This window comes from Microtus oregoni, unplaced genomic scaffold (assembly GCF_018167655.1).
Source record: "Microtus oregoni isolate MIOR12 unplaced genomic scaffold, Mior012 000013F_ref0000133, whole genome shotgun sequence".
Classification (NCBI taxonomy): Eukaryota; Metazoa; Chordata; class Mammalia; order Rodentia; family Cricetidae; genus Microtus; species Microtus oregoni.
Window position 1 is genome coordinate 33,373,161 of NW_024543072.1, and position 13,265 is coordinate 33,386,425.

A 13,265-nucleotide genomic window follows, 5' to 3' on the forward strand; every position below is an offset into this window, starting at 1 on the left:
GAGGCGATCAACACGTCCTGCAGCCCAACCCAGGGAGAGGAGATGGCTCTTTCGGTAAAGTGCTTGCTGCATAAGCCTGAGGATCTGAGTTTAGATCCCCAACACGCATGTAAAAGCAGGGTGTTGTGTACTGTGGAATAATCATCTCATACACTGTAAAGCTCAAATTGGTTTAGTAAAATGCTGAAGTATAGGCAGGGCAGCCAAACTAAGGATGATGGAAAGCATAAGGGAGGAATCAAGAGACATCAGCCAGATGCAGGGGAAACATGAGATGAACATGCCATGCTAATAAAGGCACTGTCAGAGCATAAATAAGAAATATGGGTTAACTTAAAATGTAAGAGTTAGCTAGTAATAAGCCAGAGCTATTGACCAAGCATTTACAATTAATTATAAGCTTCTGTGTTGGTTATTTGGTACTGGCAGCTGGAATCGGGACAGAAACATTTGATTGCAGTTGTGTGCATCTGTAATTCCAGCTCTGGACAAACTAACTGAACCAATGAACTGAGAGTTTGGTGAGAGATCATGGCTCAAAAATCAGATGAAGAACAATTAAGGAGGATACCCAGCATTAACCTCTGGCCTCCACATGTATCCGCATGAACATATTTATAACACACCACAGCCTGAGGGATCTGAGAAAGTTCAGATTTGGAGGATCAGTGCCTGGGGGGGGGGGGCAAGAGCTCAGGATAGGAGGAGGTTACTTACGAGTCCAGCTCTCTGGGGATACTGCTTACACTAAGGTCAATGCAGACCTTATCACGGATTTCCTGAGGCTGCATGGCACCAAGAATGATATAAGTGGTGTTCCGGTTCTTCATTATAGCATTGGCAGCCGCACAGGGACTTTCAGGGAAGGGAGACAGGCCCATCACAATGAAGATGGGCATGGACTGGATGAGCTTTTCTATGAAGGCCCAGGAGGTTCCGTCCACAAACTGGGCCTCATCAATGATGAAAACAATCCTTTCTTCTCTCACTGTCTGGAAAAGGGAGAGAAACAGGGACATGCTTGTAGACTCTGGGATCTTGTGTACAGGTGGAGAATGTGCAGTCATTGAGTTTTATGGTTTACACTTTGTAGATCAGGCTGGCCTCTAAATTACAGAGATAGATACCTCTCAACCGTGTCTTCAGTCAGGAATAAAAGTGTGTGCCACCACAACCAGCTAGTAGTGGCTTTATAAAGAGAAAGCAAGGGAAGGAAGGATGGAAGAAAGGAAGGTAGGAAGAAAACAGAAAGCACTAAAGTCAGTGTGACTCACCCCTGTGATCCCCACACTTGGGAGGGAGACAGGAGGATCAGGAGTTCAAGGCTACCCTTCCTATCATGAGCTCAGAGTCAGCCTGAGCTAAGAGACCTTTTTTCAAAACAAACAAAACCCTAGAGCATAAAGTGTGTTTTTAGTATGTCCTGGGTTGAATTCTTAGTAAAAGAAAAAAGGAAAAAAGATCATATAAAATTATAGGATAATTAGGGTTATGGGAGTATCTGCAAACTCAAAGAAAAAAAAAAGCAAAACAAAAAACAATGCTCATTACATAAAAATAATGGCCTTGTCAGCTAAAAGTCATTTTAATCCATTTTAATCTACTCATAAATGATTCTGGGAATATGATTTTTTTCTGTAACATATGCATAAGCACCATGGGCTAGGTAGTGTGTACATAGTCCTGATGGAGACAGATCTGCTCCTGACACTGCTGGTGGCTTGTGTACTTTGGTTTAAACTCTGGTATAGGTTACAGTTTAAATAGATTGTGTATCCTTTTTCCTGTACAGGTTGCTACTAGTCTTAATTATTCGTCCACCCATTAAACATTTAGTGTATATCTATTAGGGTTGTGCACAGCTCCAGCAGATGCTGGAGACATGCAATAGACCATGAATGCATGGTATCCTGTCTCAGCCTCTCAAGTCCTAGGATCATGAGTGTGCCACTGTGCTGTGTGTGTGTGTGTGTGTGTGTGTGTGTGTGTGTGTGTGTACATGAGTGCAGGTGTGTCCACACAGGCCAGAAAGAGTTGCCACTCTTTCTGGTGGAGCTGGAGTTGATGTGGGTGCTGGGAACTGAACTCGGGTCCTCCTAAGTACTGAGTCATCTCTCCAGCTCCTCTATAGCTGAATTCTGAACAGATTCAGCTCAGGTTTGGAAGGATGGGGAGAAGGAAGCACTGGCGGATATGGCTGTCACATGCTTCCAGTGTTCTTTACCAGCAGAGTCCGAGTCCCTTGAGGCAGCTGGCTTTGTGACCATTTTGTCTAGTTTCCTCCCCCGGTGGCGTGACCCACAGGTGCTCTTACTTGCTCCAAGATCTTCATAAACAGCGCTTCCAGTTGCTTTTGCTTTCTTAATGTGCTCATCTTGGACATCTCCCGGGAAACAGGGAACTGTGCAGAGAGCAGAATGTGAGCAGAAGGAAACAGTGATGGGAGCGACGAGCCACATTGTCTCCGAGCAAATCACAGCAACCGTTCTGAAGTTTTGGATGCTCAAATGCTACTCCCCCCAGGGCCCTCCCTGCCTTGAATCCTCTGTGCCACTGAACAGACTAGCTTCAGGACAGAAAAGAGCACACGCTATCTTTACGTTTGATGCCACTTTTTGACAACAGGGTGATTTTGATCCCTAAGTCAACCAGGATAGGACAGTGTGGTTATGACAGACATACAATTCAGTAAGTGGCTGTTCGGGTTTTCCTGGGCATAGCACTTTGAGATACCTCCATTGTCTTCCAAGAACAAGGTACCGGGGGTGTGGGTATGGCTCAGTGGCAAAATAAATGCTTAGCAGTGGGAGGCCCTAAGTCCACCCTTAACTCCTATAACTAAATAAATAAATGTATTTTTTGTTTGTTTTCTGAAACAAGTTTTCTCTATATAACAGTCCTGGCTATTCTGGAATTTGCTCTGTAGACCAGGCTGTCCTAGAACTCACAGGGATCCGCCTGCCCCTGCCTCCTGAGTGCTGGGATTAAAGGTGTGAGCCACCACTGACCACCAATAAATATAAATTTAATGTGTGTTGTTTCATGTGAGTTAATGATCTAAACTTCAAAACCCTTATATTAAGTGTTTATGTGTAATAGGGAATTGCATTATCATCTTGGTTTACCTGAATGTCTTTAGGGCTTGAAATAAATCTTGACTAAGTGATTAAAAAAGATTTATTTTATGTGTGTGTTTTGCTTGCATGTATGCATATGTGCCGTGTGCATGCATGCTGCCCACAGAGGTCAGAAAAAAGTATTAAGTCTCCTGAAACAGGAGCTATGAATGGTTGTGAGACACCATGTGGATGCTGGGGACTGAACCCAGGTCTCCTGCAAAACAACGAATGGTCTTAACAGAGTCATTTCTCTAGCCCCTCGACTACAGGTTTTAAATATTTGTTTTTATTTATTTTTATTTTATTTTTTATTTTTGTTTTTCGAGACAGGGTTTTTCTGTAGCTTTGAAGCCTGTCCTGGAACTAGCTCTTGTAGACCGGGCTGGCCTCAAACTCATAGAGATCCGCCTGCCTCTGCCTCCTGAGTGCTGGGATTAAAGGTGTGTGCCACCACCTGGCAAAGATTTATTTTTAACTATGTGTGTTTGTATGCATTTATGTGTGAGTCTGTGCACGTGGGTGCAAATATCTATAGAGGCCAGAAGAGGGCATTAGATCCCCGGAGCTGGAATCATAGGCACTGGTTGGTTGGTTGTCAGCTGCCTAATGTGGATGCTGGAAATTCAGGTGCTTTGCATCAGCACTACACGCTTTAAACAGATGAGCAGTCTCTCTAGCCCCAGATGACTAAGTTGTTTTTAAAAATGAATATAAATGCAGTTCAAGGAGAATGGAGAGACATTAACACTTGGATACTGCAGGAAAGAATAAGAAAGGTGTGCTGGCTAGTTTTATGTCAATTTGACCCAATCTAGAGTTATCTGAAAGAAGGGACCTCAATTGAGAAAATGTCTCTTGTAAGATCAGCCTGCAGTCAAGCCTGTAGGGCATTTTCTTAATCAGTGATCAATAAGAGAGGACCATGCCTGAGCCAGTGGTCCTGGCTTCTCTAAGTGCTCTGGAAGAATTGGCGGCACTCTAGGATAAATTTTAGCCTTGCAATTGCAGAGGAGTCAGCCTCTAGCAAACTGACTCCAACAGCTTAGCCAAGGGCTCCTTTACTGTTATACAATTTACATCCTTTAGCAAGTCAGTTTCTACATACCAAAACCTGTTATCTGAAGCTCCCAAAGAGACAAATGCCAAAGCAATTCCTAGTCACAGGACATCTCAGTTGGCTGAATCCTCCTGTCACCAAATGTTGTATAGGCTTTGGAAACTTTAGGGAATTCCCAGATAAATTTTACATACTTCAAACAAAAGGTACAGGACACAAGAGGTAGCCATCAAAAAGGCAGGTCAAAGCCAGGTGCTAACACTCCATCAAACCAGCCACAGAATTCGGAGTGAACCCTCTCCAAGTTCAAGAAAGCAGGCTGATGGGTATGGTGGTGCACACCTTTAATCCCAGCACCTGGGAGGCAGAGGTAGGCAGATCTCTAAATTTGAGGCCAGCCTAGTCTACAAAACAAGTTTCACAGAGAAACCCTGCCTTGTCGGGCAGTGGTGGCATATACCTTTAATCCCAGCACTTGGGAGGTAGAGGCCGGCGGAACCCAGTGAGTTTGAGGCTAGCCTGGTCTACAAAGTGAATTCCAGGATGGCCAGAACTGTTACACAGAGAAACCCTGTCTCAAAAAACCAACAAAAGCAGACAGAGCAAGCCATGGGGAATGGGGAGCAAACCAGCAACAATAAGCAGCACCCCCCCCCCGCCGCCGCCGCCCCCATGGCCTCTGCATCAGCTCCTGTTTTTTTTTTTAATTTATTTATTTATTAAAGATTCCTGTCTCTTCCCCAAGCTCCTGTTCTTTGAGTTCCTGTGTTGACTTCCTGTGATGATGGGCTATGATCTGGAGGTGTAAGCCAAATGAACCCTGTCTTTCCCACCTTGGTTTTGGTCATGGTATTCCATCACAGCAATATTAATCTGACTAAAACAAAGGCTAAAGGCACATGAAGTCATATAGCATCAAACAGGAGCTGCCGTGCTTGGCCCATAGCTATTTTTTTTTTTTTGCAGGAGTCTAATGCAAGCTAGTTACCTGAACATGGAAGATGTCATTAAGAAGACAGTGGAATTTATCATCCAACAGCATCTTGACTTTATTTTGCAGATTGGTCTGTCGTTCTTTGTAATGTTTACAAGTATCTAGACCTAGTACATTAGCCATGAGTATCTGGATGGTATAAAAATTTTGATGGAAGCTGATCCTAGTCAGTGCAATAGCAATAGCCCTGTTCATAAGACAACCGAGAATCAGGAGAACATTTTTAAATACAGTCCCTGGAGAGAGCAAAGGCTGGAGGAAAGTTCTGATTTCTCATGCTTAGCTGCAATGCTTAGCTGCAAGGACGGAGATTTATTGAGCTACCTGGAAGCTGTTTTTATTCCTGCTTCAGGTATCCCAACCTCCTCCATCGTTCCACGATGTTAACCTTGGTATCTTCTAGTCCTGCCATCACTGCCTGCGCCCAGGTCCCTTAGACGTGTGCCTATCCTGCTAAAACAGCATGCCACTTCCTGTGCCTGCTGTCAGCGACCCTCTGAAGACAACCCCTTCTAGAAACTTGAATAATATAGAGAACATTTGCTGGCGTGTGTGAAACCTGCAGTTTGCACCCGAGTATAGCACCCAAAGCAACCCAAAACCTGAACAAAACGAGGTGAATCTTGCCTTTTTTCTATTTAATGCTTTTCAGGGTTCCCATGGCCTATTTTGTGTGATATACAGAGTGGCCAAAGCCTCTTTGTGTATGCCTCACTCCTTTCTGCCTGGCTATCTACCATTACCAAGTGGATGGGAGTTTCCTATACAGCCGGGGCTGTGTCTCTTCTCTAGGACTTTACTTTCCTCCTGTCTAGAGATGGCGATTATTGGCCACTGCCCCACTTCTGCAATGGCCTCTTGGAAGACTTTCCTGATGCCCTGAATTTAGGCTACCCAATTGTCTTTGCATTCCTGCAATATTCTGCTGCCTGCCTCTGCCAGCACCCTCACCACATTCCTTGCCATCTTCTAAGCTCCTTGAGAGGAGGGACCATATAGCACTCATCCTCAGGGCACTGACACACTCAGGATTGACTTGTATTCCCCAAAGTCATCCAACTACTGCAGAATGCGACCTTGTGTGGTAACAGTATGGTCACAGAGAATCAACTAAGATGAGGCTGTAACTTGAGCTGGGTGTGGTGGTGTGTGCCTGGAATCTCAGCATTCAGGAGGTAGAACTGAGAGGATCTAATGTCAGGCCTAAGAATGTCAAAGCTAGCCTGGGCTACATGAACCCCTGCCTGTAACTAATACTTAAGTAAACATGTGTACATAGAAAACACACAGAGAGAGATGCTGTGTGAAGGCAGAGATTTAGATAATGTGTCTCTCCAAGCCAAGGACCACCAAACATTGGCACTAAAGCACCAGAAGCTAGGAAAGAATAACAGGACCGAGTTTCTTAGTCCTTGGGATTCCAACCCCACTGACACCTGGGTTGAACTCTTAGCCTTTCTGGTTTTATGGTACTTTGTTGCAGTCCCCTGGTGACTGATAGGGCATTTAGCAGTTCTTGAAACATAGTAAGTATATAATGTAGTAAGTAATGCGGTGCCTCAGTGTTTCTTGCTGTAATCATCTCCTTTTGAAACTGACTTTTCTTAGGCCTGACATTAAAGATGGATAGAAGTTGGATAAAAAAAAAAAAACAAGATTAACAAGCACTTCCACCTTATATACCCCTGCAGTTAGGAGGGGAAGACACAAGATACTGTTGTCATAATCTTGGTCATCGTTACTATATAATCCAGTCCCTCAGAGTGGCAGAGTGCTCATCCCGAAGAGGGTCCTTAGGGGGTCCTTACAGCCCTTCTTGGGTGAAGTATAGCATAAGTACGCAAGCTCTGCCCTTCAGATTGGAGGTCTAGTGACCCAGCATTCTTTGGCCCTGTTCTCAAAACTAAAGGGCTTAAAGCAGCAGTTCCCTTTTGAGTTCCCCAGACAGATTCCAACTATGGTGGCCACATCTCTGCTAGATGTCACCTACCTAGACACTGAGGTTAAGCAGCAAGTTTTCAAGTCTCCAAGCATGCCCAGAAATTAAATTGAGGTCTCCAGATTCAGCCCCTTTTCTCTTAGTTTGAAACACTTATTACTAATTACCTATTCAGCTACAGGGGTCAATAGCTCTAGTCCTCTAGTTTGCCTAAGGCAAGTTATAAGCAGGAGAAGACACCAAAATAAGGGAGATTCCTTTAAGGATGCCAACATTTCCAAGGTCACAAGAAACGTGATTTCAAGACACACTAACCTGTGGTTTTCATGCCGGGAGGCCAGGTATTCGATCTCTGTAAGCAAGTGGCTTTTGCCATATCCTGGAGATCCTTCATACATTAGAACTCGGCTGCAGTTCGTCATCAGAAAGTCTTTCATGGCAGACATGAAGTAGTCGATCTCCTTAACACGTCCTGTTGTTTGTTTGTTTAAAGAGCAAACCCATTGACAGAGAATCATTTAGAGATAGTTTTGAAAAGGCACACAGTGATACCCTAAGAATGTCTTTGGAGTTCCATTGCTCATGGTACTTCTTTAGGGTTTGGTTGGTTGTTTTTGTTTTGTTTTGTGTGTGTGTGTGTGTGTGTGTGTGTGTGAGATGTAGCTCAGGCTGGCTGGCCTCAGTGTTACTAGGTGGCTGAGGATGACTGGGAAGCCCCCATCCCCTGCTTTCACCTCCCTGGAGCTGGGGTTACAGGCAGGTGCCTCTATCCCTGACCTGAATTGTTCGTGGAATTTCTTAAAGCTCTATACAGTCTTAAATTTTTTTTAAATCTTTTCCTAAGGCTTTAATTAGCAAGATGATTTTGCAAGTTTATTTGGTTCCTACAAGCTGTGAAGAAAAGTTCCTTTGTGGTTGCTCCCTCGCCCTACACCAGGCTAGGAATGGAACCCAGAACCTCTGGAATGCTAGCCAAATGCTTGGTAATATCTCTATTACCAAGAGACAGTATTTGTAAGATCATTACAATTTCATTTAATTGTCTTATATAAAAATCGAGTTTTGAATAGGTTATACAACTAGGAATTGAACCAAGGCTCTTAACTTTAAATCTTATTTTTCTGTTTTCTTTAACCAACTGATTATATAACTAACACATGCTCACTGTAGAAAATATGGGAAATGAAGGAGGAAAAAGAACAATATAAAAATCATCCTGGGTGACAACCCTATCACTTTTTTTTCTGGCTGCCTTAAAATGTGTATAGTAGGCGGCGGCCCAGGCTGGAACCTGATAACTCAGCCCACGGTCTCCGAAACCTGGGTGAATGGGAAGGAGATGGAAGAATTGGACTCTCATAGCAACGAGCAATTTCTGTGAGAAGAACTGCGGGTTCATATTGGGTCTCTTCTAGTTTCTTTGCTGGGAAGATTACTAAGGAGGCACCATTTTGTTAGTTGTGGATAGAGCACCTGTATGTGTTATCTAATGTCTTTGCTAAAATAGAGTTATGAATTCATGTAGAAGCAGTCTAGAAAAGGACAGTATATAAGCTGTCTGGCATTGTAAAGGTTTGAGTATTGTTTGATGGAAATTACTCTGCAAATTCTATCGCTTCTCTTGAGCGAAATATACCTTTTGCGGAAATGTGTCTGAACTTCAGTGATGTGAGCTGTCTTTTGAGACTTGAGGCTCATTTGGGAGACTGGAGTCAAAGAGCCATGTAGTAAAATCCTCCAGCTTTCTTGGTACTGGCTATATGGAACACTTACTTTCACTGTATTCTAAAAGGACAGGGTTTTTTTGTGGGGGTGGGGGCAATGTTGTTTGTTTGTGTGTTTTTTTCTTTTTTGAGAGAGAGTTTCTCTGTGTAACAGTCCTGGCCATTCTGGAACTCTGTGAAGACCAGGCTGGCCTTGAACTCAGAGATTTACCTGCCTCTTCCTCCCAAATGGTGGGATTAAAGACACCTGCCACCACTGCCGGGCTTCTAAAATGAGTTTTAAGTTAACTTATTTTTAAATCCATGCATCATATTTCTATCTAATCAAAGCCCTGGCTGGACTTGTTCATGCATGCTTGTAATTCCAGCACTTAGGAGGGGTGGCAGGAGAATTAGAAGCTCAAGAATGGGTCTAGCTACACAGCAAGTTCAAGGCCAGCCTGGGCAATGTGAAATCCTATCTTGAAAAACAAAACAACAAAATAACTGATAAACAAAACCTACTACAGCAACTGTTACAACTGTTTTTGATCCTAATATTTTTCCAGGTAATTTTGTTGCCCTCTGTCATAGTTTTTTTTTTTGAACAGGGATGCTTATCAAAGAAGAACATTTCCCACACTGCTGACCTCCTTGCAGTTTATCTTTATATATAATAGCTTTGAGGGTGGGAACCTGATTTTTACCCAGGACTGTGGAATATGACCTAAAGAGGCTGGTTCATCATCTGGATCAAATGGAGGAATGTCTGAGGGTCATCCCATGGGTTCTAAGATCACTACCAGTCCAGCAGAAGGGGATGAGGACCCCATCTTTCAGTCATCGCTACCTCTAGGGATGGAAAAGAAGGCCTTACAGGAGTGGGAGTGCTCTCCTTCTCTAGCTCTGAGTGTGGGAGTCTGTGTTTACCAGGTGCAAGCCTTGGGGGGGGGGGGGGGGGCGGGGCAAGGGTTCTCTTGGCCCAAGTGCGGCTGTACAGCTCAGGAACTATCAATTTCCTGCAAAGACACTAAGATTCCAGCCTAAGCCAGGTGGTAGTGGTGCATGCTTTTAATCACAGCACTCAGGTGGCAGATGCAGGCAGATCTCCGTGAGTTCAAGTCCAGCCTGGTTTACAAAGTGAGTTCCAGGACAGCCTCCAAAGCTACAGTGAAACCCTGTCTCAAAACAAAAACAAAAACAACCAGACAAACATACACACACACACAAAGAAGATTCTGGCCTAACATTCCTCCAAAGGAAGGGATAGAGTCTCCTCTTAATGGCCCTGATACAGTGTGACTGATTTAACTTCAGATACATCTTTCAGGGATGTTAAATCTAACAGAAGGGATCAGCAAGGGCTCCTCCAAATAACTGTCCTCAGAATCTACATCCAGGCTACACCGAGTCTCTGCTCTTAGAAGTACTAGTGCCTTCTTTACATCTACTTCCCCCTCCAACTTGAATTAGGGCCCTGCCACCAAGAATCCCAACAACATCACTTCTCCATAGACTGTAGATGAAAGCAGATGTGTGGATGGCAGGGGACTGAACTCTGTCACCACCCCACACCCTTAAGTCCTTAAACACTTAAATATAAACATTAAAGTAGAATTTCTGGAAGAAAAGTAAGACATACTTTCAAAACATATGGGTGAGGAAAGATTTCTTAAATAGCACACCGAGAAACACAGGTGAAAAACAAATGATTGACAGACGGAATTACATTCCAGTTAAGAATTCTGCTCATTAAATATCAGGGAAGCGCTTGCCTTGGCAAAGCACATGATTGAAAATAGAATGATCCTGAGATGTACAGATAACACAGAAATCTGGGAAGGGTTCCATGTTTAAAGAGAAAGAGAACACCTAGTGGGGTGGTGGCACAGGCATGGAATACCATTATTCCAGAGCTGGAGACCAGAGGGTCAGAAGTTCAAGGTTGTCCTCAGGCATATAGACAGTTGAAAGCCAACTTGGGTTATAAGGACCATCTCAACAATAGTCACCACAGCAAGAAAAATACAAACTAAACCATGTCTCAAAAAAAATTAGCCCAAATGAAAAATAGAGGAGAGATTTGTAGTAATCATTTTACAAAAAGATGGATAGACAAAAAGGAACTCACCACACCAGAGCAATAACAAGTGGAAACTACAATAAGGGACCATTCTCTACCCCACAGGGTTTCCAAGTCCTAAAGACTGACAGAAGCGGCTCTTGGCAAAGATGAAGGACAATGGTATCATCTACCAAAATTATACTCTTTGTACTGACAAAATCACTCGTATATATGCATATATGCACATGTATGCATACAATTACATAATACTAGGTGAGCATACATATTCGTGCTTATTTGTCTTGTTCTTTGGTTGTGCTGGTGCTTGTGATGATGTCTTGTCCTTTGGCAGTCTCCTGAGAGCTGAGATTCCAGGGATTGCACCAGGCTATTCGTCTTCTATTAGAAAATGCTTATTACAAAGAATGCTCGTGGTAACACTGCCTGTAAGAACCTGGAAATGACCCAAATCTTATATACCAGGAAAAAAAATGAATGGTACATTTATAAAATGGCATGAAATATAGTAATAACTGGAAGTGACTCGTAGGAACAGCCAACAACATGGATACATGCCATAACACACTGCTGCATAAAAGATTGCCAGAGTGTAAGATACGTCTCAAACCATCACCACCACCACCATCAAACAAAATGAAAAATAAGCATGTATGTGCTTTCTGTCTAATATATGTAATATACATATGTGCATACATGTAGATATATGAGTGATAGTGTCAGAACAAAGAGCATGCGGGGGGGGTAGTCAAAGTAAAAGGTACACATAGGTATTTTCATGTGCGGCCACTCTGTTTTTTTTTTTTTGTGTGTGTCCAAATGCCAGGCAAGAACTAGTTATAGAGATGTGGAATCCAGATGTGGAATCCAGATTCTCAACTGTTTCTCCCACTCCCCTTCTCCCCCTACCTGGACAGTGGCCGGGAGTGGCAGAAGACTCTGCCCTTGACCTTTGACCCAGGCTTTCTTCCCAGGGACTTGTGAACCTTTTCCCTGATGGTCCCTCTGCTCTTCTCCTTCACTTCCTTCCCTGCAGACGCAGGCCCTTCCTGGGGAGTCGGTGGTGGTGTGTGTATGTGTGTTTTGTTTGTATTTTCGAAGGGGAAGAAAGAAGAATCAAAGATTCTGTCCCAGCGGAGGGAGAGGTGCTGTCTGAGGCGGGGGAGAAGCAGGGAAGGCAGACAGGTATCCTCAGTAAGGTAGGTGGTTAGACCATAAACATGCTGGGCAAGGGAGTCAAGGTGGGGGGGGGGGAGAAAAAAGGAGGCAAAGGGGCCAGACGCAGACCCTTTGACCTTAGGAGGTCAAAGTAAAGGAGCAGAGCCAGGCACAGAGGTGTTTCCTGGGGTGGAGGGGCAGACACAGTGCCTCCCCCTTCCCTCTTCTGCCCCCGCTGCTCTGGTCTTTTCTGCATCCTCTTCCCACGGCAGCAGCCTTGGCCCTGTCATTGCATCCCTATCTCTTGCACGTTCAACCCTCTACTTCCTCCTTTTGCATGGGCACTATTACAATCACTATTTTAAAGTATGATTCCCTGAGCATAAATTATGGATGTGCAAGAGACAAGGCCTTTGTGTGTTGCCCACGGTGGCCCTAAACTCCTGGCTCAAGAGATCCTCCTATCTCAGAGTCCTGAAGAGTCATCATGCTGGATTTAAGTTATTCGTTGGTTTTTTTTTAAGACAAGGTCTCACTCTGTCAACCCCGCTGACCTGGAATTCCTATCTAAACCAGGCTCACCACAGACTCACTTTGTCTCTGCCTCTTGAGTACTGGAATGAAAGTGGCAAACCACCCTGCCCAGCTTTGTGTATGTTTTTAAATAAGCATAAACGACCTGGAATATTAGAGCCCTGGGATTGGAAGAGGTGAGGGAGGAAACAGGAAGGCACATGAGAAGATTCCTAACACGTTGCTATTTTCCTTTTTTTGTATGAGTATATATGTGCGCATGTGCACTGTATAGATGGACAGACGTGGGGGCACATGGGCTCATGGACAGAGAAGCCAGAGGTTGACAGCAGGTATCTTTAATATTATCACCTTCTAACTTATCTCCAAGCAGGATATCTCTTACTGAACCCAGGACTCACCCACTGGCTAGACTCTGCAGCCAGTGAGCGCCGGGATCCACCTGTTTCGGCTCCACTAGCTCTGGGGTTACAGAAATGTGCAACCATGCCCAACTTTGTATGTGGGTTCTGGGAATTTGAACTCGGGTCCTCATGTTTACATGGCAGATACTTTCAACACTGTGCCATTTCCCAGCTTCATTTTTGTATTTCTTGACCTAGGTTATGAGTATATTTTCATTTTGTCATAATTCATTAGGATGTGCTCTTCTTGTTGGTATCGTTTTCCTATATGTCT

The 13,265-nt window shown here is 44.0% G+C and overlaps 1 protein-coding gene across 2 annotated transcripts in view; it reads right to left on the reverse strand.

The window, feature by feature from the left end:
* Adcy10 (adenylate cyclase 10) overlaps positions 1–13,265 on the reverse strand; it is an 84,915-nt gene that overhangs the window by 50,360 nt on the left and 21,290 nt on the right. For both annotated transcript variants that reach the window (XM_041662632.1, XM_041662633.1), the window contains exons 13-16: positions 7,425–7,581; positions 5,165–5,357; positions 2,315–2,401; positions 718–992 (exon numbers count right to left, since the gene is read on the reverse strand). In XM_041662632.1, coding sequence (XP_041518566.1) covers positions 718–992; positions 2,315–2,401; positions 5,165–5,357; positions 7,425–7,581 — 712 coding nt within the window. The remainder of the gene's footprint in view (positions 1–717; positions 993–2,314; positions 2,402–5,164; positions 5,358–7,424; positions 7,582–13,265) is intronic.